General features: G+C 35.7%; 1 protein-coding gene across 2 annotated transcripts in view; it reads right to left on the reverse strand.

Annotated features, from left to right (window-relative positions):
• Nucleotides 1-22,833, reverse strand: part of PTEN (phosphatase and tensin homolog) — an 87,357-nt gene that overhangs the window by 24,504 nt on the left and 40,020 nt on the right. The window contains exons 1-3 of one of the 2 annotated variants that reach the window (XM_081824375.1): nt 12,022-12,066; nt 5,948-5,991; nt 3,899-4,137 (exon numbers count right to left, since the gene is read on the reverse strand). In XM_081824375.1, coding sequence (XP_081680501.1) covers nt 3,899-3,991 — 93 coding nt within the window. In that variant the 5' untranslated portion in view covers nt 3,992-4,137; nt 5,948-5,991; nt 12,022-12,066. Of the gene's footprint in view, nt 1-3,898; nt 4,138-5,947; nt 5,992-12,021; nt 12,067-22,833 lie in introns of those variants that run through there. The other variant, XM_031027357.2, reaches the window with a different exon arrangement.

A 22,833-nucleotide genomic window follows, 5' to 3' on the forward strand; every position in this document is an offset into this window, starting at 1 on the left:
ACAACTTCTTTATGCATTCATCTGTCGATGGACATCTTGGCTCTTTCCACACTTTGGCTATTGTGGACATTGCTGCTATAAACATCGGGGTGCATGTATCCCTTTGGATCCCTACATTTCTATCTTTGGGGTAAATACCCAGTAGTGCAATTGCTGGATCGTATGGTAGCTCTATTTTCAACTTTTTGAGGAACCTCCCTAATGTTTTCCAGAGTGGCTGCACCAGCCTGCATTCCCACCAACAGTGTAGGAGGGTTCCCCTTTCTCCACATCCCCGCCAACATCTGTCGTTTCCTGACTTGTTAATTTTAGCCATTCTGACTGGTGTGAGGTGGTATCTCACTGAGGTTTTGATTTGGATTTCCCTGATGCCGAGCAATGTTGAGCACTTTTTCATGTGTCTGTTGGCCATTTGGATGTCTTCTTTGGGAAAATGTCTGTTCATGTCTTCTGCCCATTTCTGGATTGGATTATTTATTCCTCGGGTGTTGAGTTTAATAAGTTCTTTATAGATTTTGGATACTAGCCCTTTATCTGATACGTCATTTGCAAATATCTTCTCCCATTCTGTTGGTTGTCTTTTGGTTTTGTTGACTGTTTCCTTTGCTGTGCAAAACCTTTTTATCTTGATGAAGTTCCAATAGTTCATTTTTGCCCTTGCTTCCCTTGCTATCCCAAGTGCTTCTTACATGGCTGGTACTCACTATCAGAAGCATTTAGCCAACTCTCCTGAAGAAGCACCTACATCACACAGGGTGGATATGTGTGTGGGTGAGTGTGTATAAGAGCAGGAAAGAGAGCACATGTGAGAGTGCAGCTTAGTTAGGAAAGGTTAGAGTACTACAAAAACCTTTAATTACCCCCAACTCAGAATCCTGAGTAAAGCATTCTACAAGTCTGTTGGTTGTAATGCCAAACAAACAAAAAAGTTGCAGTTTAATGTGGTGAAGGCAAATACTTTAGAAAGGTCAAATATGTTTATAGCTTGCAACAGAAAAGTTAAGACTGCTGCAGTATCTCTAGCAAATAATTCTGTCCATTCCAGAAAAACCGACCTCTTTTTCTAAAACTATGAAGGTCACGAGAGGACTGGAAATACCACTTCCCTTCAGTATATGATGACGACTTCTCAGTTTAGCTTGCTACTAATTTTCATCAAATACACGCATGGTAACACAAAGAATAATACTTATTTTGGAGTCCTCTTTGGAAACTTCAGGGAACATTAACATTTTCAAAACGTCCCCATAAAACCTTCTCCTGAAGAAATCTCAGTATTTTGTAGACAGATAGTACACCTTAATGCCTGGCAAAACATCTGGTTTTGTTGCTTTGGCAAAGACAAAGCTCTCCATGTCACTGTGACTCACTGCTTTGTTCATCATTGTGCACTGGGGTGCAAGACTCTATCTTCAATCCTGAGAGAAATCTTATCTATTGTTGCGGAAGTATTCTCTTCAGGAGTGCCAAGCCTTGAATCACAGCCTGTACAAGAGGATTTGTCATGAAAAATCTACTGTTATGAAAATTGCCAAATTCAGGAAAGCCAAGACTTTCAATCAAGGGCTTCTCAAGAGGTTTTGTCAAGAAGTGGGAGCAATTATGAAATGCTTTGCTACACATAAGTTCACTGTTTTCAGAAGGCAAACTCTACAGCCAGGATTTTAACTGCTGTTAACTGGATAAAATACAAACTTGTTTGCACAGTTTAACTCTTCAACCTTAAAACTAAAATGTGAAGTCCTAATCCTTTCCTTCCTAACATAGTGTTATGCCAGATCTTGCCAAAAATGATCTCATTAACCAACAGCAAAGAAAGTGATGCAACATGGATTTTTCTGAAAAATCTTAGAGAATTCCTATTTTTTGACACAAGCCTACTTTCATCTGACAAAAGAATCTAGAGATTCCATTTGTTCTTTCATTCTTTCGTGAGATAGCATTTTAAGCACTTGTTTTCACCAAAAACAGTCAAAACTGATTGGATATCAAAGATGACATAAAAGTTGTCAAGTCAAAGACGATGGCATAGTTTTAATGTATTACTTGAAATTTAAATACTAGCAGCCCTTTCATTAAAACTTACTATTGGGCAGAACTAAAGCTTAATTTTGATTAATTTGTAAACATTTAGAGTTATTCATTGTCCTCAAGTAGTGGCCACTGTTTTATCCATTTAAAAAAGGGACATAATTCTTATGAAGACTTTTATTTTCCACGTTAAAAAAAAAATTTCAGTGTAATTAAAAACTATAAGCAAAATTTTATGTTCATGTAATATCATGCACATTTTTAGTGAGAGACTATAGCTTTCATCATATTTTTTAGCAGGTATGTAACATAAACATTTTAAGAGCCATGAGCTTAAATCTAGTATTCTGGCTCCACATTACACAGCTTCTCTATTTTTATTTGAAATTCTTTTTACTTGATTTCTTTCCCACAACTACAATGTCTACTGCTCATCAACCCTGCTTGCCCTAAACTTCTACCACTGCTTCAGCTACTATACTGTGATTTGACCCATTTATGGTTTTCTTCCCATTCATTCTCTTTCCCCTGTGCTGCCCTGTACTTATTCACTTAAGTGTAGAACAATTACCTTCTATATTTTTAATCAGTAAAACCGTTTCCCTCTAGATGATGAAAAAATGAACCAAAGTAAATATCTCAGGCCCTCTAGAATTCACGCCACTACTATCATCTCAGGGTGTACACAATATAAAGAAATGTAAGGCAATCTATTATAATCAATATTCACTAAAATCAAGCACTAATAGAAGATTCAGTTTTATAAACTAGCACCAATACATAGCACTTTGGCATCCCTAGATGTAATTTTAAAAAATCACAAAGACAGATAAAACAAGAAATGAGGAAGGAGAAAAGGAGCCAGGAATCAATACAACCACCCGCTAAAATGGTGGAAATGATCATGTTTCTGTTTTGAAGTTGTTAAAAAGAAATTAGCTTAGGGGCACCTGGGTGGCTCAGTTAAGCATCTGACTCCTTGATCTCAGAGTCCAGTTCAAGACCCACACCGGGCTCCACACTGGGCATGGAGCCTACTTAAAAAAAAATTAAAGGCAGGCAGGCAGGCAAGCAACTTAAACTGGAAGAGAACCTTCCTGATGGTAAACGTTATTAAAACTAGAATAAATTTTTTACATAAAGTTGTGATGTCTCCCTCAATAGAGTTCTTTCTCTAGGTGAGTTTCTCCCTCTATCTGGAGTGGTTTGGGTCTTTCCTTCTCAGAGACAGAAAAATGTACAAAAATCTCTTTGTTAGAAATATAAACATATTTTGTCACACTTACCATCCAAAGAAGTGAATCCCTTAGAAATTACTGTGAAAGTTCTCCCAAGAGTTTACATTCTACCCTCAAACATACTAACAGATTAAGTTTGTCACTGATTTTCAACATAGTCTTTATTAGTCTTCTGAATAAGAATCTTTGACTAATCTTAATTATAACTACATTCATGAATATTCATATCAAAGAAAAATTTTCATGTCCTTATAAAAGTAAAGATCATACTTTACTAGGAAATGGCATCCAAGTTATCATCCAAAGACATCTCATTCTCAGGCAAGGTTCAGAAAGATCAAGCTTATTTTTATTTAAAGTACTGCTTCTTTAAATGCTGTCAGAATTTTATGAGACCAAGTACACCATACAGTTAATGGGTAAGATTTACTAGCATGATATGAAAATGCTAGCATGAACAGAAAAATTGAAAGAATCAGTCATTTGCTCATATGATAGTTAAGGTAGTAACTGATTTAAATGTTCGGAATAAAGAAATAGGAGTTACCAACCATCTGTTTAAAAACCTGTTTTCCAATAAATGCTCAGATCGAGGAAGAAGAAAGAAAAAAACATCAAATATAACTTACCTTTTTGTCTCTGGTCCTTACTTCCCCATAGAAATCTAGGGCCTCTTGTGCCTTTAAAAATTTGCCCCGATGTAATAAATATGCACAAATCATTACACCAGTTCGTCCCTTTCCAGCTTTACAGTGAATTGCTGCAACATGATTGTCATCTTCACTTAGCCATTGGTCAAGATCTTCACAAAAGGGTTTGATAAGTTCTAGCTGTGGTGGATTATGGTCTTCAAAAGGATACTGTGCAACTGTAGTAAAAGGATAACCTCAGAATTAGAAAAAAGTCTTTCCTGAATTGTTTATTAAAGTAGGTTAACTTTAGAAATGTTGCATTTAAGCTTAACAGGTGTTTAAAAGAAAAACCTGACTCCAGAGAAAAATAATTTGCTGCCTGATAATTTTCCAATTTTTGAATAGAAAATAGTCTCTCATTAATTCTTAAACCTACCCACTAGACAGAGAGGCCAAGCATTATTTTTTCCACTTAATGAAAGAGGAAACTTGACTATGGAGAGGTAGCACAAGTCAACATATCAGAGGGAGAGGCAAACTCAAAATGAAATGTCACATAGGTAGGTTTCCTGTCAGGGCTCTCAATGCATTTTCTGACAAAAGGAGTCATACTATTTATAGCATTACATCACCACAAAGCATGTATTCCAGAGAAGGGATAAATTACCAATAAATCCACACTGGAAAGGACTGATTTTTACACTTCATAAAATAAAAATGCTAACTAAACATGTTATTTAAAGATGGTCTTGCAAATGTTAGTGTTGATTTTAAAGGCATTTACAAAAGAAACTGAAAAAACTACTTTAAAAAATGTATACAGTTGTAGTAAAGTGTATCTAATGTCAGGTCTTTTCACATGGGTTATAAAAACCCAAAATTTCACTGTTCCCTATAAGTCAGAGTTTTTTTTTTTTTTTTAAACTTGCCTAGAAATAGGAGTTTAACTGTATCACTATTAAATTTTTTTCTTATTGGTCCCTGCCTTGGTTCCATTCTATTAAAATCCTTAAAAATCCTGACTGACATCGAATGCATATAATTATCCTGTGGGTCATCTAAATATGTGAGAAGTATTCCTTCTATCTTCAATCAACTCATTAATAACGTGGAACAAGACTCAGTGTGTCGGGTGAGTCGTCCTGGGAGACAACGACTACCATTACAGGGAGTCGCCGGGACAGCTTTCACCTGGGCCTCGGCGTTCCATCTTCATCTCCCCAGTGGCACATAAAAACATCCAGGAAACTGTGAAACGTCTATTTAAAGCTAGATAAACCGTGACTAAAACACTCTGCCTAGTAAGCAGTAGCCTAAATTCACGAAAAAGGAAAAATTCTCAGTGAGTCTGCATTGGCTCTCAGCCATTAGTGCCTCTGAATTCTCAAACCAGCTGTTTGAATGTCCGTTCTAGATTTTTCAGAAGGAATCCACGGCAAACATTATCAGTATATAGCTCATGGCATCCACCTTCTCTTTCTATCATGGTAGCACCTGCCATGCTTCTCCACTCTCCAGGTGTCTCGTGGCTCAAGGGCTTCCACCAACACAGATGGAAGGTTTTTGTGCCCTCAGAAAAATTCACTACCCCTGGAGGAGAACTCACTGAAAGCAGCTCCTGCGCTCATCTATCAGGCTCCTCTTACCCATATCCGTCATACCCTTCTCTCCCTTTTAGGTCATGGCTCCACAGAGTTAAGTTGCTCTGTTTTCTCCCTATAATCTCTTACTGTTACACCAAATGCCTCCAACAGTAGATATAACCCTCTCTTTATTTTACTGTTAGTCTAGAAATTTTTCCTAATTCTTATAATCTACTCTGCATTTTAGTGTTCTTACTAGTACTGGCAGGTTTATATGATAATTGTTTCCTAAAACACACCAGCAAAATTAAATTTGTTTTCCAAACTGTCTAAGACCATCTTTAAGATAAATATTTACCTCACTTAATAATTGAGATTATTAATTACTGCTGTGACAGTAAGATTTGGTCTATTGGTTTTAAGTTATATAACAAAAATACATTACTCGGCAGTTAATACCTACCTCTGCAGTTAAATTTGGCGGTATCATAATGTCTTTCAGCACACCTAAAAGAAAAAGTTTAAATGTGATCTAAAGTTACCTTTTGCATTGGCAAAAAAAAGTATAGTAACACACATTTTCTGAACTTTTATACTGTACCAGGCATCATGCTGTTTTGTATTAACTATTTCTTTCAAGCCTAACAATCTATGAAGTAGGTAGCGTCATTATCCCCATTTTACCATTTAGGAAACTGATGTTAGGTGTTATGCACTTACGGCTTACACACTTGCTCACAAAACCTTGATGCCTCTCAGGCTCCCACCTCCCACCCAGCTGCATGTGTACCCTCAAATTTCCTGTATGGACACTCTGTGCGCTGAGGGAGTGTATGTTTGATTTCACCAAGTATGTACAAACAACTAACGAGTTATAGCATTGTCTTTATCTCAGAGTTGAGCATACATTGTTTTCTCAAACTATTATTTAAAAAGATACATATATATATATTTAAAGATTTTATTTATTTATTTGAGAGAGAGAATGAGAGAGAGCATGAGAGGGGTGAGAGTCAGAGGGAGAAGCAGACTCCCTGCTGAGCAGGGAGCCCGATGCGGGACTCGATCCTGGGACTTCAGGATCATGACCTGAGCCAAAGACAGTCGCTTAACCAACTGAGCCACCCAGGTGCCCTAAAAAGATATATTTTTAAAATAGTAAAATTATAAGGGCAAAGAAAAAGTAAAAAAAAAAAAAAAAAGTGAATGATGCTAATGTACTCAAAAACACTTCCTAAAAAATTTTTAAACCAGACCTTTCTCTTTAGAGAAGCCAAAGGTCATCTTTTTCAATAATCTCTCAGTTTATGAGTTTTAATTAAAGTCTGAGAGTAATGAAGGCGTAATAAGTAAAATATAGAATAGTAAAATGTTGACTTAGAGCATACTAAAATTTGTCTTTTTAATATTAGTGACACGTTCGTCATCATGCACTGGTTTACTCATGATTAATAAGTATATTTATAAACATTAATAAGGCTCCGAAAGGGATCCCATACTTTGGTTTGTGGTCAGCAGAATCATGGTAACTACAGCTACTAACCAAATGAGATTTTTTAAAAAATTATTTAAAGTAAAAACTTAGCATTTTAAAACAAATCAAGGTCTACAATCCCTTAATCTCCAATTCTGAAGTTTGACATTTTAACATTTTCTGTTAAACTTATGGCAAACTCAATTGTGGCAGAATCTGATCTGAGTTTATGATACTGTATGCACTCTTTAACTAATACACTTGAAGAGTCAAACACTTCATGGTAGGGACTGCTCCACACCCCAGGGGGGTGTTATGTAATACTAATAAGTATATGCTTCCATGTTACCTTTCTGCAAAGGGAAAAATTCTGAACACTGAAACACAACTGGCCCCAAGAGTTTCAATAAGTGATTATGGACATGGATTTCACATTTAAGAAATCCTAAAACTATTTGTATAGTTCCTCTATCTTAAATAGTTTTAAATTCTAATCCACATGAAGTTGAACTAATTATAAACAAATTAGAATCCACTAGTTTAAGTGGTCAGACCTGAAATAAATCGACTTTCATACTACTGCTTAACACAAAGCTTTTCCCCTTTTTTGCATATAATTTAATATATTGAGTTTTGCTCAAAAAAATTTATTTAGTAATGCCATATGCATATTTATGTATCCTTGCTAAATAATTTCATACTCCCTCCTATACAAAACATGACAGGTAGGAGGAAAACTGACCAAGAAAATAGTCACATTTTATACTTTCTTTAGTACAGATTAAAGAAGAGGTCTGGTAAACAGTGAAGAATCTATAACAGACTATTTTATAAGGACTCATGGAAAGATAGGACTTAGAAGGTGAGGGAGAAGGAGTAGGCTAGGAAACAATTCTAAGAAGCTGGTCTCATGGCAGCCCAACAAAAAATAAACATTTTGAGTTTCATGCAGCTTTAGTCCTCTAATATTCTCATGCTTTTTCAGGAGCTCACATGTTTGGTTTGACAAATACTGCTTAAGACTACCATCCTAAACTGATTCTCAAATATTACTGTTAAGAGGCAGAAATGGAGGAAAAGTGGAAATAATGAGCTACTACATGTCTACCAGATGTACACACCTTACAAAGGAGTTTCCATGTTTTTTTAATTCATAGTCACAACAATATAATAATAGAATCTCCATCTTATATATGAGAAAGCTAAGATTTAGAAGAGCATTAAAAAAAACTTGCCCCAAACTACAATATGCAAATGGAAGAGCCAAGACTCAAGCCCAGGACCTCTGGTTACAAAAGTCAAAGTTTTTCCAGCATGGCTCCATACTTCTACTTACAATACAAAATAGAGAACAATTTTAAAAACAAAAGCAATAACAAATTCTACTCAAAATCAGCCTTCTACAAGAGCAATATTTCATACCAACAAAAAGCAACAAAAAGCAATCATGAAACATGGAAAAGTTATGAAAATCTCTACAGGTATGGATGAGGGGTACAAGAGAACATATACTGGGGCCGGTAGTGATGGAAGTGATCTGGAGGAGGGGTTGCTAAGGTAAGAATGATGACTGTCTTCTTAATTAAGACCACCTCCAATAACTGTGCACACATGCACGCACACACGCACACACCCAGTTCCTTATGACTTTTGTGTGGTATGTTAGTTGATAAGTCTCTCAACAAACCAAAACTGAAGATACATAAATGGAAAATGGGATTTGACTGAGACAAGTATTAGGTAACTCTGACCACTTATACTTCCTTATAATTAAAATTCAACTTAAAAGATACGATTTTTAAAAATCTTCACCTTATATTGGCTTATATGAGACAAGAGAGATGAAGAAGCATTGAAAGAGTTTTTAATGAAGCGGTAGACAGAAAGTGAAGGAACAGGTAAGACTAATAGGAAAAGCTTCCAGAGAAGTGAGACTTGCCAAAGAATCAGCGAAGTATGCAGGTCTCTTCTGTAACTCTCTTCAACATCACTATCTCTAGCTTACAAAAGAAAACTTAACAGATAAAAATTAACAACAGGTAAAGGTTCACCACCAAATGATGGAGAGTTGTATGTCAAATAGAATACACGATGAAATACAGTAACCCTTTTAAAAACGAGTATCCAGTAAACATTTAAGGTCCTCAAAGGCAAGAAGTGTATTATGCCTCTATCCCCATCTTCCTCCCTCTTCCTCTTATCCCCACCAGCCTACAGGTATACAAAGGAACATACAAAAATGAAATACACACACTTGCACAAAACAAACTAATTTACTAAGCATCATTATATCCAAATTTGATTAACGATATGAAGCTAATTTTGTCCTTTCTTAAAATAATTTATTGAATGCTTGATAATACAGAGATATAAACAGATAGCCAATTATTAAAAAGTCCGTATTTTTAAAAATAAATAAACAAAATAAAAATAAAAAGTCCGTATTAAGAACTGTTCTTCATCCACACATCATAATTGCCATAAAAAGTTTAATATACCATTAAATACATGTATGTCTAGTGTAAATATTTTAAGATCTTTCAGTTTATATGTTTGCAAGGACATACATCACATGTAGTTAACATCCCCAAAATAAAAGAAATAAAATAGAAACATCTGCTGCTTGCCAGACTCCCTTACCCAGAGCCAGAAATACAAAAAGGGGTAGAGAGAAGGTGAAGAATGAAAAATGTCATCAGAAATCAAAACATGCTACAACCTGGTTTTTCTAGAAACTTCTGAAGTAAAATTTGGGGAGGTTAAAACAAACGACGACAACAACAACAAAACCAGAAAGGGAAGATTGGCATAAACGGTGGGTGATCTGCTACCATATGTACCTGTGTGACCTTGTTCAACTCACTTAACTTCTCTAGGCCTCAGATGCCCCATCTGTAAAATGAGAAGGTTGGACTAAATGATCTCTTTCAGGTACTTTCCAGTTCTGAAAGTCTATGACTCCATTAAATGGAGTGGGGAAGGGGAGCTGAAATATAAATACCAAAAGCTACTCTCAACTAATGAGACAGTTGATTAACTCTGGGGTCCAACGTTTAGAAATACAAAAACAAAAGGGCAGCCAAGTTCCCAGACTAGCTCCCAATGCCACCTTTAACCATAATAATGTTAAGTGATCCACAGTACTGACAGTGCAAGCCTAGGTCCTAAATTCTGGAAGCAGGAAGCCACTGAATACAGGAATGAAAAGAATTTCCTTCCTTTTCTTTGGATATAATGTTAAACTCAAATAAAATTTTGAAAAAGGCAGAATTTGTCTTTGGTATCTTTCTACCTTCCTTCTGGGACTCTAAATGCCTAATCTTTAGAGTCTAAACCTGAAGTGACTCACTTAATGGACTGCAGCTTTTGACACTTCTTGTCCTGTGCTTTATTTTCTTTTTTTAAACTTAGCTTCTGAATCTAGTTATTCAAAAAGTATAAAGCTTTGAGGTTTTTATCTTCCTCCACAGAAACACTCTGGCGTCTGCAACAAGGCTAGTTATAGGAGGTTACTCAGAACGAGAGGAAGACCCATGCACAAATCATTTGTAAGCTGGGGCCGGCCTACACTCAAGTCGCTACAGCACCTTTGTCTTTCACCTTGTTACCTGTCACCCCACACCCTCCACACTCCCCGCTCCCATAATCTGACCATAATGGATTGTCTGCCATATTCTAAACACTACTATGCCAACCAGCTTCTTCCATGCCATCCTCTCTGCCCGCAATGCCATTTTCCCCACTCGGAGTCATGCAGGAGAGCCTCTGAAGATTCTTTCACCCCAGCTCAAACATGCCTTTCTTCATGAAAACTTTCCTATAGGATACAAGTACTATTTCCACTGTTCTCCACACAGCTCTCTCCTGTACAACAGTTACCTCTTCTACAATACTATGTCTACTTATCACATCAGACTATAAACTATCAGAGACTGAAACTGTATCTTGTTCACCTCTGTACCACCAACAAGTTCTACAAGGTCTAACATGTGGAAACCATGGCATAAATGTTTGCTTCTTTGTGAATCCGAGGAAATTAATGAAAACTCACTAGGAGAAACAATAACGGTGTCTACTTCACTCTCATGTCTTCTGAGGTCTTAATCAGAATAGAAAGATCACTAAATTAAAGATAGAAAAGCAACATCCCACAAGCTGACAAGGCACACAGAATCTTTCATCCTTTTTGGTGATGATTTAAATGCCCACTGAAGGGAGAAGAGAATCTTGCTCTTACATTTGAGAAATAAATTCTACAGAAATTCTGACAGTCAATCGGGAAACATAACTTCAGATTAAAATTTTTCCTGTTGCATAATTTACAGACATCACATAGGAAAAATAAAAAACAGGTAGAAAAATAACACATTTTATATACCATTTTTTAAAAGGTAAAAAATGGGTCAATATTTTGGGAAAGAATAATAGTCTTCAAGGGCAAAAATGATAAAATATTTTCTTCCCATTTTTCTTTTGTTCTTTTTTTCCTTTTCACATCCCTACTCACAAAGTCAAAAAGAAAAACAAAAGGTTAAAACATAAGCTAGCTGTACCAAGGAGGCAATCTTTACATCCTTGCCTTAAACAAGATAAACCACCCAACTCAACAATTTCAGGTAACTTATTTTTGTTATATATAGTTAGAGAATACCCTAACAGCTGTTTCAATCAAATGACCTAAAGACACACAATAAACAAAACTACACCCACTCTGAAGCATATACCTCTATGGAAGATGTTATTAATGCTTTAACAGAAAAGCTCTGCTGTGAAATACACTTCAAGTTACCACCTGGTTATTGGCTCAAAGATGGGCTAGATGCCAAGTCATTTAAACCAGATCAAGTAAAGTGAATGTGTGCCAACATTGTTTTGACCTCATCACTATACTTTCTGAATGACCTAACAATGCTCTTAATCAGACGTCTTGGACTAATTGTTTTAGGAACACAATTCCGTTAAAATACATCTTTAACTCTACCTGATTCTAACAAGGAAATAACTTTCACTTAATAGTTATTTTAGAAGATATTTGCAAGCATACAAATAAAAGACATACTTACAGATTGTATATCTTGTAATGGTTTTTATGCTTTGAATCCAAAAACCTTAAAACAAAACAAACAAACAAAAAGCCACCATTAACAAAAATGAGCTAACATTTGAAATTACATTTATACTATTGAGAAAACCTAAAAGACAGATTCCATTTTCCTAATCTCAAATACCATTTAAGAAAAATAAATAAATAAATTCCAATAAATATTCCCTTCATGGGTTTAAACTAGTAATCAGGTCATTCTTAAATAATTATTACATTACACAGATTTATACAATCTGAAGTAAAGCCAGAGCTTTTCATAGAATAAATATTTTCATAATCTTCTCTCTTTAGCCTAACATTATGAGGCTGAGTATTAAATAAGTTATTTAAAAGGCAGCATTAGCACTTAGCTCAAGTTCACCTAGCTCATTCAGATGTGAGAGAAATAGTCATGTGTAATCAAGTCATCTTAAAAATAACCCTGAAAATTCAGCCATCATTTTCTTTCAAATGAGAAACTTTTCATATTTGAAAGATGCAAGTAGTAACTATTAACTCCATACAAAGTTTATTAAGTATTTTCACATATATATTCTCAGTTGACACTCACAAACATCTGAGAGAGCTTCTTCACATTTTACAAATGAGGGAAGTAAGTGTCAAAGAAATTAGAAAACTTGCCCAAGGTCATACAGCTAATAAGCCAAAGAATCAAGACCAAAGACCTCTCCCTCAAAACAGTTACACAACTAAACAACAGCAACAATTACAGCCAACAAAAGCACTTGCCATGTGTTTCTACCACATTTAAGTACTTCATGCATATAAATGTTTACTCTTATGAGGTAGGTAATAGGGGGAAAAGGGTTAGAAAAGTATAAGCTGAGGAAATAGGATAAACAGAATAAAAAGACAAATGGAAAACAAAAGAGAAGATTTAAAAAGATTTAAAGTCTAGGAGTTTCAACATATGAGTAGAAGTTCTAGAGAAAAGAAGAGAAAACACAAGAAGAAGAAATCCAAGATACAACTCAAGAATAATACCCTAAACTAAAGGATAGGAGTTTCCCAAATCAAAGGATACAATGAGTATTCAGCAAAAATGATGAAAATAGACCCAAATACAGGTGTATATAGCTCAATGAAATTTCTGAATACTGAAGAGATAAACGTAGGACCCTAGAAGCTGCCCAAAGAGGAAATAGGTTTCATAAAAAGTATCTGGAATCAGAATTACACCACCCGTTTTAATGGCAACACTAGCAGCTAGAAAACAATTGGGCAAAACCTTCTGAGTTTGAGGGAAAACTATTCCCAGCCTAGAATTCCATACCAAAAGAGATATTAAATCAAGTGTGAATATACAATAAAGGCATTTTTAAACAGAGAAATCTCAAATAATTTTGCTGCCCAGACAATCTCTCTCAGGAAGTTACCAGAAGATGTGTTCCACCAAAACAAGGGTGGGAAACCATGAAAGAGGACGATTCAAGGAACTGAAGAATCCAGCTCACGAGAAGGGAAAAGGGAATCCTCAGAATGACGGTGAAGGAACATCCTAAGTAGACAGCTATAAAGCAGATCTAGTGAACAACTGACCCAGATCGGGGTAGATCAGAAGGCTCCTGAAGAAGATAAAATCGATATAATACCAAATGTGCTTGAACATGTTAAGAGATTTATATAGTTTAGGGATAAATTAAAGTTAAGAATATAGAAACTAAGGAAGCTAAGAGAGAGAGAGAGAATTTTAACTCCAGGGAAAATAAAATGTTTAGGAAAAAACAGTTACAGTAACTGTAACTCGCATTTATCTAGTCATAATCACATAAAAACCCAAAATTTATATAACCAAAATTACAATTTAGCTACTAGAAGGAGGGCTGAAAATGTGTGGTTGGGTAGAGGGAAAAAGTTCATAAATTTGGATGTGAAGAATCATGCCACACAGTAGTATGAGGATTACTTGTAACTTTGTCACTAGTTAAAATGATGTATTTGTATGTCACACTAAAATATTAATTACAATCAACACTTAAAAATTAAGTTATTAGAGTATAGATTTTATATAATTTGTTAACTACAGTATTCTAACAAATTTTTGTTTTAATATTTTCTGAACTATTATAATCAAAACAAATGTAACAATGACTTTCTCCTATACCAGCAAAACATTCTCTAATGGACTTAGTATGACAAGATGGGTTCCTCTTATTTCTGCAGAGTCAGGCCCTCATCCCATAAACCACTCAGCAGTTTCTAGACCAGGCTCTTTCCTTGCACGACCAATGTTTCATCAAGGTTCCGGGTCACTAGTATTTTTTTTTTAATGGTATGCTTTCATGTTTTCATTCCTTGATACCCATTCCTATCAATATTATCTTTTATTTAAATGTATTGAGAGAACATGTATTAAGTACCTGAAACTGTGCTTGTTTCCCTGGGATAAAATTATTTAAGGACTATTGTCCCTGCCGTCAAAGTAATACTAGAGGAACTGTATCAGTGAGAATAAGGTTTAGCTGTGAGAAACAGAAGAAGGTCGGTGGGGGAGGGGCCCAAAAGCAAATATGCTACTAATTATATTAAATACATTACTCTCCCACATAAATTCCAGGATCAGTAGTCTACAACTGGTTGGGTAGATTTGTTTCATAAAGGCCTGGAGCCCAGGACCCTTCCATCATATGCTGAGCCAACATGATGGGCAGCCCAAGGTCCAAGATGGTGTGCCATTATACTTGTAGTAAGAATAGACCAGAGAAGGGAAAGAAGGATAGGCCCCTCCTTTAAGAATTCATCATTTCTACTTAAAACCAATAGATTTAAAGTTATCACATTATCAAATCTAGCCACAGGGGAAGCTGGAATTACCATGGGCACTCTGGGAAAGCACGTACACAGCAAACAAGCAAGTGTTCTATTAATGATGGGAAAGGTAAAGATGACCATTGACTTTCTCGATGGTTGTTCTCTAATTTCAATTATCTCTAATCTTTATTTTCTTCTGCAAAACAAAAACAAAAACTAATGACTAATACTAATGTAACAGGTATATTTGTAATCCTAATTTAAAGTCACTCTAAGAGGGGCACCTGGGTGGCTCAGTCATTAAGCATCTGCCTTTGGCTCAGGTCATGATCCCAGGGTCCTGGGATCGAGCCCCACATTGGGCTCCCTGCTTGGCAGGAAGCCTGCTTCACCCTCTCCCACTCCCCCTGCTTGTGTTCCTGCTCTTGCTATCTCTCTGTCAAATAAAAATAAATAAATAAATAAATAAATAAATAAAATCACTTTAAGAAGGAGTCCATAAGCTCCACCAGACTCTATCAAATAAAAATTAATTAATTAATAAAATAAAATAAAATCACTCTAAGAAGGAGTCCATAAGCTCCACCAGACAGCCAAAAAGGTACATGGCATAAAAAAAAGACTAAGAACTCTTGCCAAGGGACAAAGGGAAACAAAGGAAAATTACTACTTTGTGGTTCTGGGGATGACTGTTAATAAACCATAGAGGACAATATTTCATTCTAATATTTCATGTGTACTTTTCTTTAAATATTTAAGTTATGTGTCACTTTTTGTGATTCTTCAATTTAGCCCACTTCTTCAACTAACCAAGGAAGCACTGCTTCTGCTCAGAAGACTTCTACTCCACTATGAATATTCTACAGGAAAAAGTGGTGTTACACATCCTTTCTCTCGTCTCTCCCACCCTCTTTATCTTCTCAATCCCTATACCTTTCTCAATTTGTACTTTTGGATTTTTTCTTTAAACTGAGATAAAATTTACATACAGTGAAACAGATCTTAGGTGTACAACCATCTCCATCAAAATACAGAATACTTCCACCACTCCAGAAAATCCCCTTATGCCCATTTGCAGTCAAACCCCACTAAGCTCCCAGGCAGCTAATATTACCACAGATTAATTTGTCCTTGTTCTTGAACTTCATATAAATGTAATCATTTAATATGTAGTCTTTTGTAACTGACTTCTTTCATTTAATCTAATGTTTTACAGATTTATCCATGTTACATGTATCAGTAGTTCATTCCTTTTATTCTGTGTATGATTCCACTGCATGACTACACCATCACTTGTTTATCCATCCTCCTTTGATGGATATTTAGGATGTTCACAGTTTGGGGTTATTATGCATAATTATTTAAACATTCTTGTACAAGAATTTGGGGGATACCTGCTTTTATTTTCCTTGAGTAAATAAGTAATAACTAGAAGTAGAGTTGCTGGGTCATAGGAAGACAGGATAGATGTATGTTTATAAGAAACTACTAAACAGTTTTCCGAAACAGTTATACCATTTTACAATCCTATCTGCATTTTAAAAGAGTTTCAGTTGCTCCACAATCTCATCAACATTTGGTGCTGTCAGTTTTAATCATAGCTTTTCCAATGGGTATAAAGTGGTACCTTATTGTGGTTTTAAATTTCCTTTCCCTGATGACTAATGATATTAAGCATATTTTCATTTGTTTATTAGCCATTTTTATACCTTCTTCTTTGAAAATGTCTGTTCAAGTCACTGGCTCATTCCCCAGTCCCCCAGTTGGATTACCTGGCTTTTTATTATTGATTTACAGAAGTTTCATATATTCTGTGTCAAAGTCTTTTATCAGATATATGTATTAACATAAATATTTGCTCCTTATCTATGACTTGCTTTTTCATTTCTTTAATAATGTGTTTTGATAATCAACAATTTAAAATTCTGATAAAGGGCACCTGGGTGGCTCAGTTGCTTAAGTGTCTGCCTTCAGCTCAGGTTATGATCCCAGGGTCCTGGGATCAAGTCCCTTGTTGGGCTCCCTACTCCACAAGGAGTCTGCTTCTCCCTCTGCCCCTCCTTCCACTTGTTCTTTCAATCTTTCTCAATAAATAAATATTTTAAAAAATAAAATAAAATTCTGATAAAAATCCAATGTATCAAATTTTTCTTTTGTTTAGAACTTTGTATCCTCTCAGAAATCTTTTCCTACCCTTAGAGTTCACAAAAATATTCTCTATGCTTTCTTCCAGAAACTTTACTTTTAGCTTTTTCTCAGTTTACATTTTAATATGGTTGGAAATTTAGAAATTTAGATAAATGCTAAGGATAACTGGGATAACCAAAACAAAAACAAATTACTTGAAGGACAATGACTATAAAATTTAGGAAACAACAACTCATTGCTATCTACCATATCTTTTCCTCCAAGAAAATGAATAAGCAGGAAGTGATCTGCAAAATACAATTTTCTCACAGAAAGTCTACAATTTAAATGTGAGCAGAGCCAAAGGTATTTTGGAGACTAACAATTCTGGGTCTGGTAATGTTAAGTTTTGAATCCAAATACATAAACCAATAATGTATAATAAGGAAACACTCATCTTATAGCCCAAATCCAGGCAACACAATTCACATGTGGCTGTTCTGCACACACATTGAAGTAGGGTCGAAATACCAAAATGGTTATAGCAGTTATCAAAAGTTTTCAGGGAGAGATGGAGGTTTTCACTATTCACTTTCAACACTTCTGCAACTGTGTTGTTAAATATAAGCATATACTACTTTCAAAAGAAAAAAAAAGTTTCCTGCCCTACCGTATTTTCCAAAAAAGTACAGAATTGACGAAGTTATATATCACACTATTTTACCTCCAGAAAGCGAGTTTGATGAGCTTAAAAATCCATTGCTTTTGAACAATATATTTTAGTTTACATAAATATTTTCATATACTATTTCTGAATTAGAAAAAAATGGAAACCAGGTTTTTTTAATGTGACACCAACCCTCCTTGAGAAACAGTTTGGTTTTTTTAAAAAAGATTTTATTTATATGACAGAGAGAGAGAGAGCACAAGCAGGGGGAGCAGGAGAGGGAGAAGCAGGCTCTCCTCTGAGCAGAGAGCCCGATGTGGGGCTCAATCCCAGGAGCCAAAAGCAGATGCTTAACCGACTGAGCCACCCAGGCACCCCCAGAAAGAGTTTTAATGAGATTCATGCAATTCCTGTTTATAAAGACTCATGAGACTTTTTAAAATTGTATCTTCATTCATACTGAGCCTGTCTTGAGGATATTTTTAAAAAATTATTAGCATACACTATCACAAAATCGCAAATCTGATCTCAGTGAAAAAACAACTAACAAAACACAAACAATTTGTTAAAATGCTGGTAACTGCTCTTTAAATCCCTCCTAGAGGCACAGCCATGGAAAGATCAGTCTTTAATTTCATCAAAACACTTCCTGTGTTATCTTAGGTAGGAGTCCATAATGTATATTCAAAACCAGTTTTTGATTCTCTTTTAAATTTCAAGTATTATTTATCACAGGCACAAGTGCTCAGAACTTCTGCTTCCCAATCTTCCATTTTCCTATGTTTCACTTAGGAAGTACTGAGAACTTACTAAATAAATAACCTTAATGATTCCTTTTAGACATGCATTTTTTAAAAAATCACTTCAGTTCTTCAGTTCTAGAGAAGAAAACAATCTACTGGGGTAACCTTTCATAAAATTAAATATCCCACAAAATAATCCTGAATGGGCTAGTAAAATGGAAATACACTAAAATGGCAAACAGGCATCAAGCTGGTGGTGGCTTGTTGGTGTGCAATATTAAGGCTATTAAAACAACATCCAGGGGCGCCTGGGTGGCTCAGCTGTTAAGCGTCTGCCTTCGGCTCAAGTCAAGATCCCAGGAGCCTGGGATCAAGTCCCGCATCAGACTCCCAGCTAGCGAGGAGCCTGCTTCTCCCTCTTCCTGCTGCTCCCCCTACTTGTGCTCTCTGTCAAATAAATAAATAAAATCTAAAAAAAAAAAAAAAAACCCCACAAAAACTGGGGAAGAATATCATTAATGATTAGCAATGTCTACCATCAGCTGGGAAGAGAGAATAATATAAAAATTTTCACTGTATTTGCCATTTCTGGAAAATATCAATACAAATTTATGGGTAGAATTCAATATTAGAGTAGTAAGATTATTGTAACCAAATTACAGGCCTTAAATAAGCTTGTTCTTAAAATCTTTTTACATATTCAATATAAAGGGGTCATCTCTTAAAAGTTTTCTTACCATAACATGTATATATATACTTTCGACCATTATAGAGTATCTGGTAGAGGAATTATCCTCTTGCTATAAGCTACTGTAAAACTGGGCAAAATACATGAGGTAACCATTTTAGGCACTAAACAGAAGGCAGCACACGCTTACGATCCTTCAGAGAAAAAGAAACATGAGGTAACTTCCATGACTGCCTTACTTTCAGCTTTGAGGCTCTCTTCTGACACAGTGGGAGGAAACAGAACAAATGGAACAAAGGTCTCACTGAGGTAAAAGGCAGAGATTTGAGTTCCGGGGTGCTAAGGCAGCTAAAGTTTGTGGAAGAGAATAGCAGAGAAAAGGGACTGAAACAGAGTGCCTCAGAAGTCTGTACGGAAATTCACCTCCGGTCCTTGGCCAAGGGTTGGGTTGCATATGTGCAGGATCTGAAAGCGTAATGGAGAGGACACCAGAGATAGCACAGCCAGTAGGAGGAGTTCTGGCCCAGCCAGAATGCAGAGACTTCATTTAAGCACCAGGTATTCAGCTGAGACCCCAGAAAGGCCACACCTTAGAACAGAGGACCATGTCCTAAGACAAAAGACAAAACTGAAATAGGCCTGTCTTAACAAAGAAAACCAAGCCTGACAATACCAGAAGATTAATCGTCAATTTAAATGCCTGCCGAAATGAAACTCAACACCCTTAAAGAAAGTAACAGTCCAGACTCCCTACATCATATCATTCACAACATACAATATATCATTCACGACATTCAACATACAATTAAAATTTATTAGACATGCAAAGCAGAAAAATATGACCCATGACCTAGAGAAAAAAGCAGTCAACAGAAACCAATTCCAAGATGAACCAGATGTTGGAATTAGCACATATGGACTTCAAAGCAGCTACTATAAATACATACATGAATATAAAGGAAGATGATTACAGTAAGTGAAAGAATGAAAAGTCTCAACAAAGATACAGAAACTATAAAAGAAATTCTAGGCCTCAAAAGTTCAGTAACTGGAAAGAAAAATCTACTCGTAACAGAAGACTGGAGACTGCAGAAGAAAGCTGTGGCAGACTGCATTTTTCAAGAAGGACTGCATCATCCCCATCCTACATGGCTCTCCTTTCAACCTAACTTTAACACTTGTCCCATCAACTGGTAAAGTCTATGGTTCCTCCCCCTAGAACTTGGGCACACCTCTGTTGACTGCCTGAATCAAGAGAGTATAGCAGAAGTGACATTAAGTGATTTCTAAGACTAGATCATAAAAATGTCATGCACTTCCACCTTGGACTCTGGATTTTCACTCTTGGCACCAAGCTAACAAACACAATATGATAAAGTATGAACTAACCCACATGGAAAGACTTGGAAAGGCCAAGTAGAGGGGTGCTGGCCAACAGCCAAGATGAAGACCCAGATAACAGCCAGCATTTACCAAACATGTGAGTGAAAACACCTGTAGATGATTCAGCCCCCAATATGCCAACTCATTTCTAGTCACTGAATCTTTCCAACTAATGCTCCAGATACTGTGGGGCAAAGAAAAGCCATCTCCACCATGCCTCGTCTGAATGTGAGTATAAAATAAATAAATGCTCAAGGTCATATATATGTGTAGAGGTGGTTTGTTAGCATAAATATTAGCTGGAACACAAAGATAATGAATTTGACAACAGATTAGTAGTAATTATCTAATCTGAAGAAGAGAAAAAAGAAATTGAAAAAATGAACAGCTCATCAGTGTGACCTGTGGAATAATGCAAAGTACTTTATCACATATGTTACTGGAGTCTCAGAAGGACAGGTGAAAGACAATGGACCCTGAGTGGCTCAGCTGGGTAAGCATCCAACTCTTGGTCTCAGCTCAGGTCATGATCTCCGGGTTGAGATCAAACCCCACTTCAGGCTCTGCACTCAGTGCAGAGTCTGCCTGAAGATTCTCTTTCTCTCTCCTTCTCCCTTTGCCTCTCCCCCCACGTTCTCTCTCAAATAAATAAATAAATAAATTTTAAAAAAATTATCAACAAAAAATGAGAAAATTTGTTGCCACCAGACTTGCCCCTCAGGCTGAAGGGAACTGATGGAAATAAATACAAAAGAACATTTTTTCCTTCCCTTTCTCTGAAAGACAACTGTTTAAAGCAAATAACACTATATTCTGGGATTTAATACACATGTAGATATAAAATATAGGACAATGATCATATAAAAGAAATGGAGAAATATAGAATTTTACTTTTATAAGGTTCTTACATTTTAATGCTCACAATATTAACTCTAAGAGGACTATAATAAGCTAAGAATGTATTTTCTAATCCTTACTGCACAACCTCTAAAATATATATATACTTAGGTACAGCTAAAAAGTCAATAGAATTAAAATGGAGTATCTAAAATTATTCTATTAACCCCAAAGAAGAGAGGAAAAGAGGAATGAGAGAGAAGAATGAATGAATGAATGAATAAAGGAATATTGGACAACTAAACACAAACAGAAAAATGGTAAACAAAGCAATTCAGTAATTATACTAAATGTAAATGGACTAAATACTCCAACTAAGAAAGTCAGTGATTATAAAACAACTTTAAATTTGATCTTACTTAGAATATTTCTTTATGAAATATAGTACATATTATGTTTACATATACTTGCTATACAAATTGGAGCACTCTACAGGCAAATTAATACATAATGCTGAATTGTGAAGATGCAAGATTACATAAATCAAATGCAAAACTCAATCTAGCTGCTCTACAGTTATACCATACTACTAAACTTGTTCCAAAGAGGGGGAAAAAGAACCTGGGTTGCTAGATAAACGTTCTTTATAGGCCTCAGAAATTGTTACTACTTTGGTGAAGTTACTGTGATGGTCCAGGGTCTGATCCTCTACCTTTTGGGTGAGCCCTGATCCTGTCAGTATATTGAGTGGTACTATTTTTCAGGAACAAATTCAAACTCATGTCATATGACTGATATATAAATATCATAAAGACCATAACAGCAATGTATTAATATCCTTGAAAAGTCCAACTGCCACAGGAACTAAATTATCCACATCTTTATGACAAGTTCAATATCTTGCCATAAGCAGACCCACTGAAAAGTGAAAGTATAATGCTGCTGAATAAATGTGGAATCAAATAAAAGAAGCTAGCTAAAGCAATTTCTAACAAAGACATTCTGATGTCTCCATCTTTACAATAGGAATTGTCTTGCCAAAAATATCTAAAGTTCATTGGCTAAAGCTTCCTTTTCCTTGGCCATGTTTTTTCCATGTTTCAACAGCTAACTGATTGATCCATTGAAGGGCTTTACGTAGACTAAATCTATTCTAGCCCGTTAAATTCATGTCTTACTGTAAAGCCTGAGAGTCATTCTCTTTCTTGAAGGTGAACTGGTATATCTCTGCTTGGTGCCAATACATACTGATACTAAAGTTTATATTATTAGAGCATTAGATCATTTTCAAATGCTTGGAGAATTCATAAAAATTCATCTTACAAATATTTATTGAGTGCCTCCTCTGTGACAAGTACTACTGTATTTACAGGGTAGTACTGACAACCACAATCATAATAACAAATGCTCCTAGCAGTCTGAAAGAAATCCAGAAGCAAAACCTTTTTTAAGGTATCCTGTTCAGAAAAGACCCTAAGAACACTGGACAGTCCCTACTAATCCAAAAATAGGTAAAAAAGGAAAAAAATCGTATCTGAAAAGAAAAAAACAAAATAACTATTTGCTACATTTGTC

This window comes from Leptonychotes weddellii, chromosome 6 (assembly GCF_054177405.1).
Source record: "Leptonychotes weddellii isolate Sample4059 chromosome 6, ASM5417740v2, whole genome shotgun sequence".
Classification (NCBI taxonomy): Eukaryota; Metazoa; Chordata; class Mammalia; order Carnivora; family Phocidae; genus Leptonychotes; species Leptonychotes weddellii.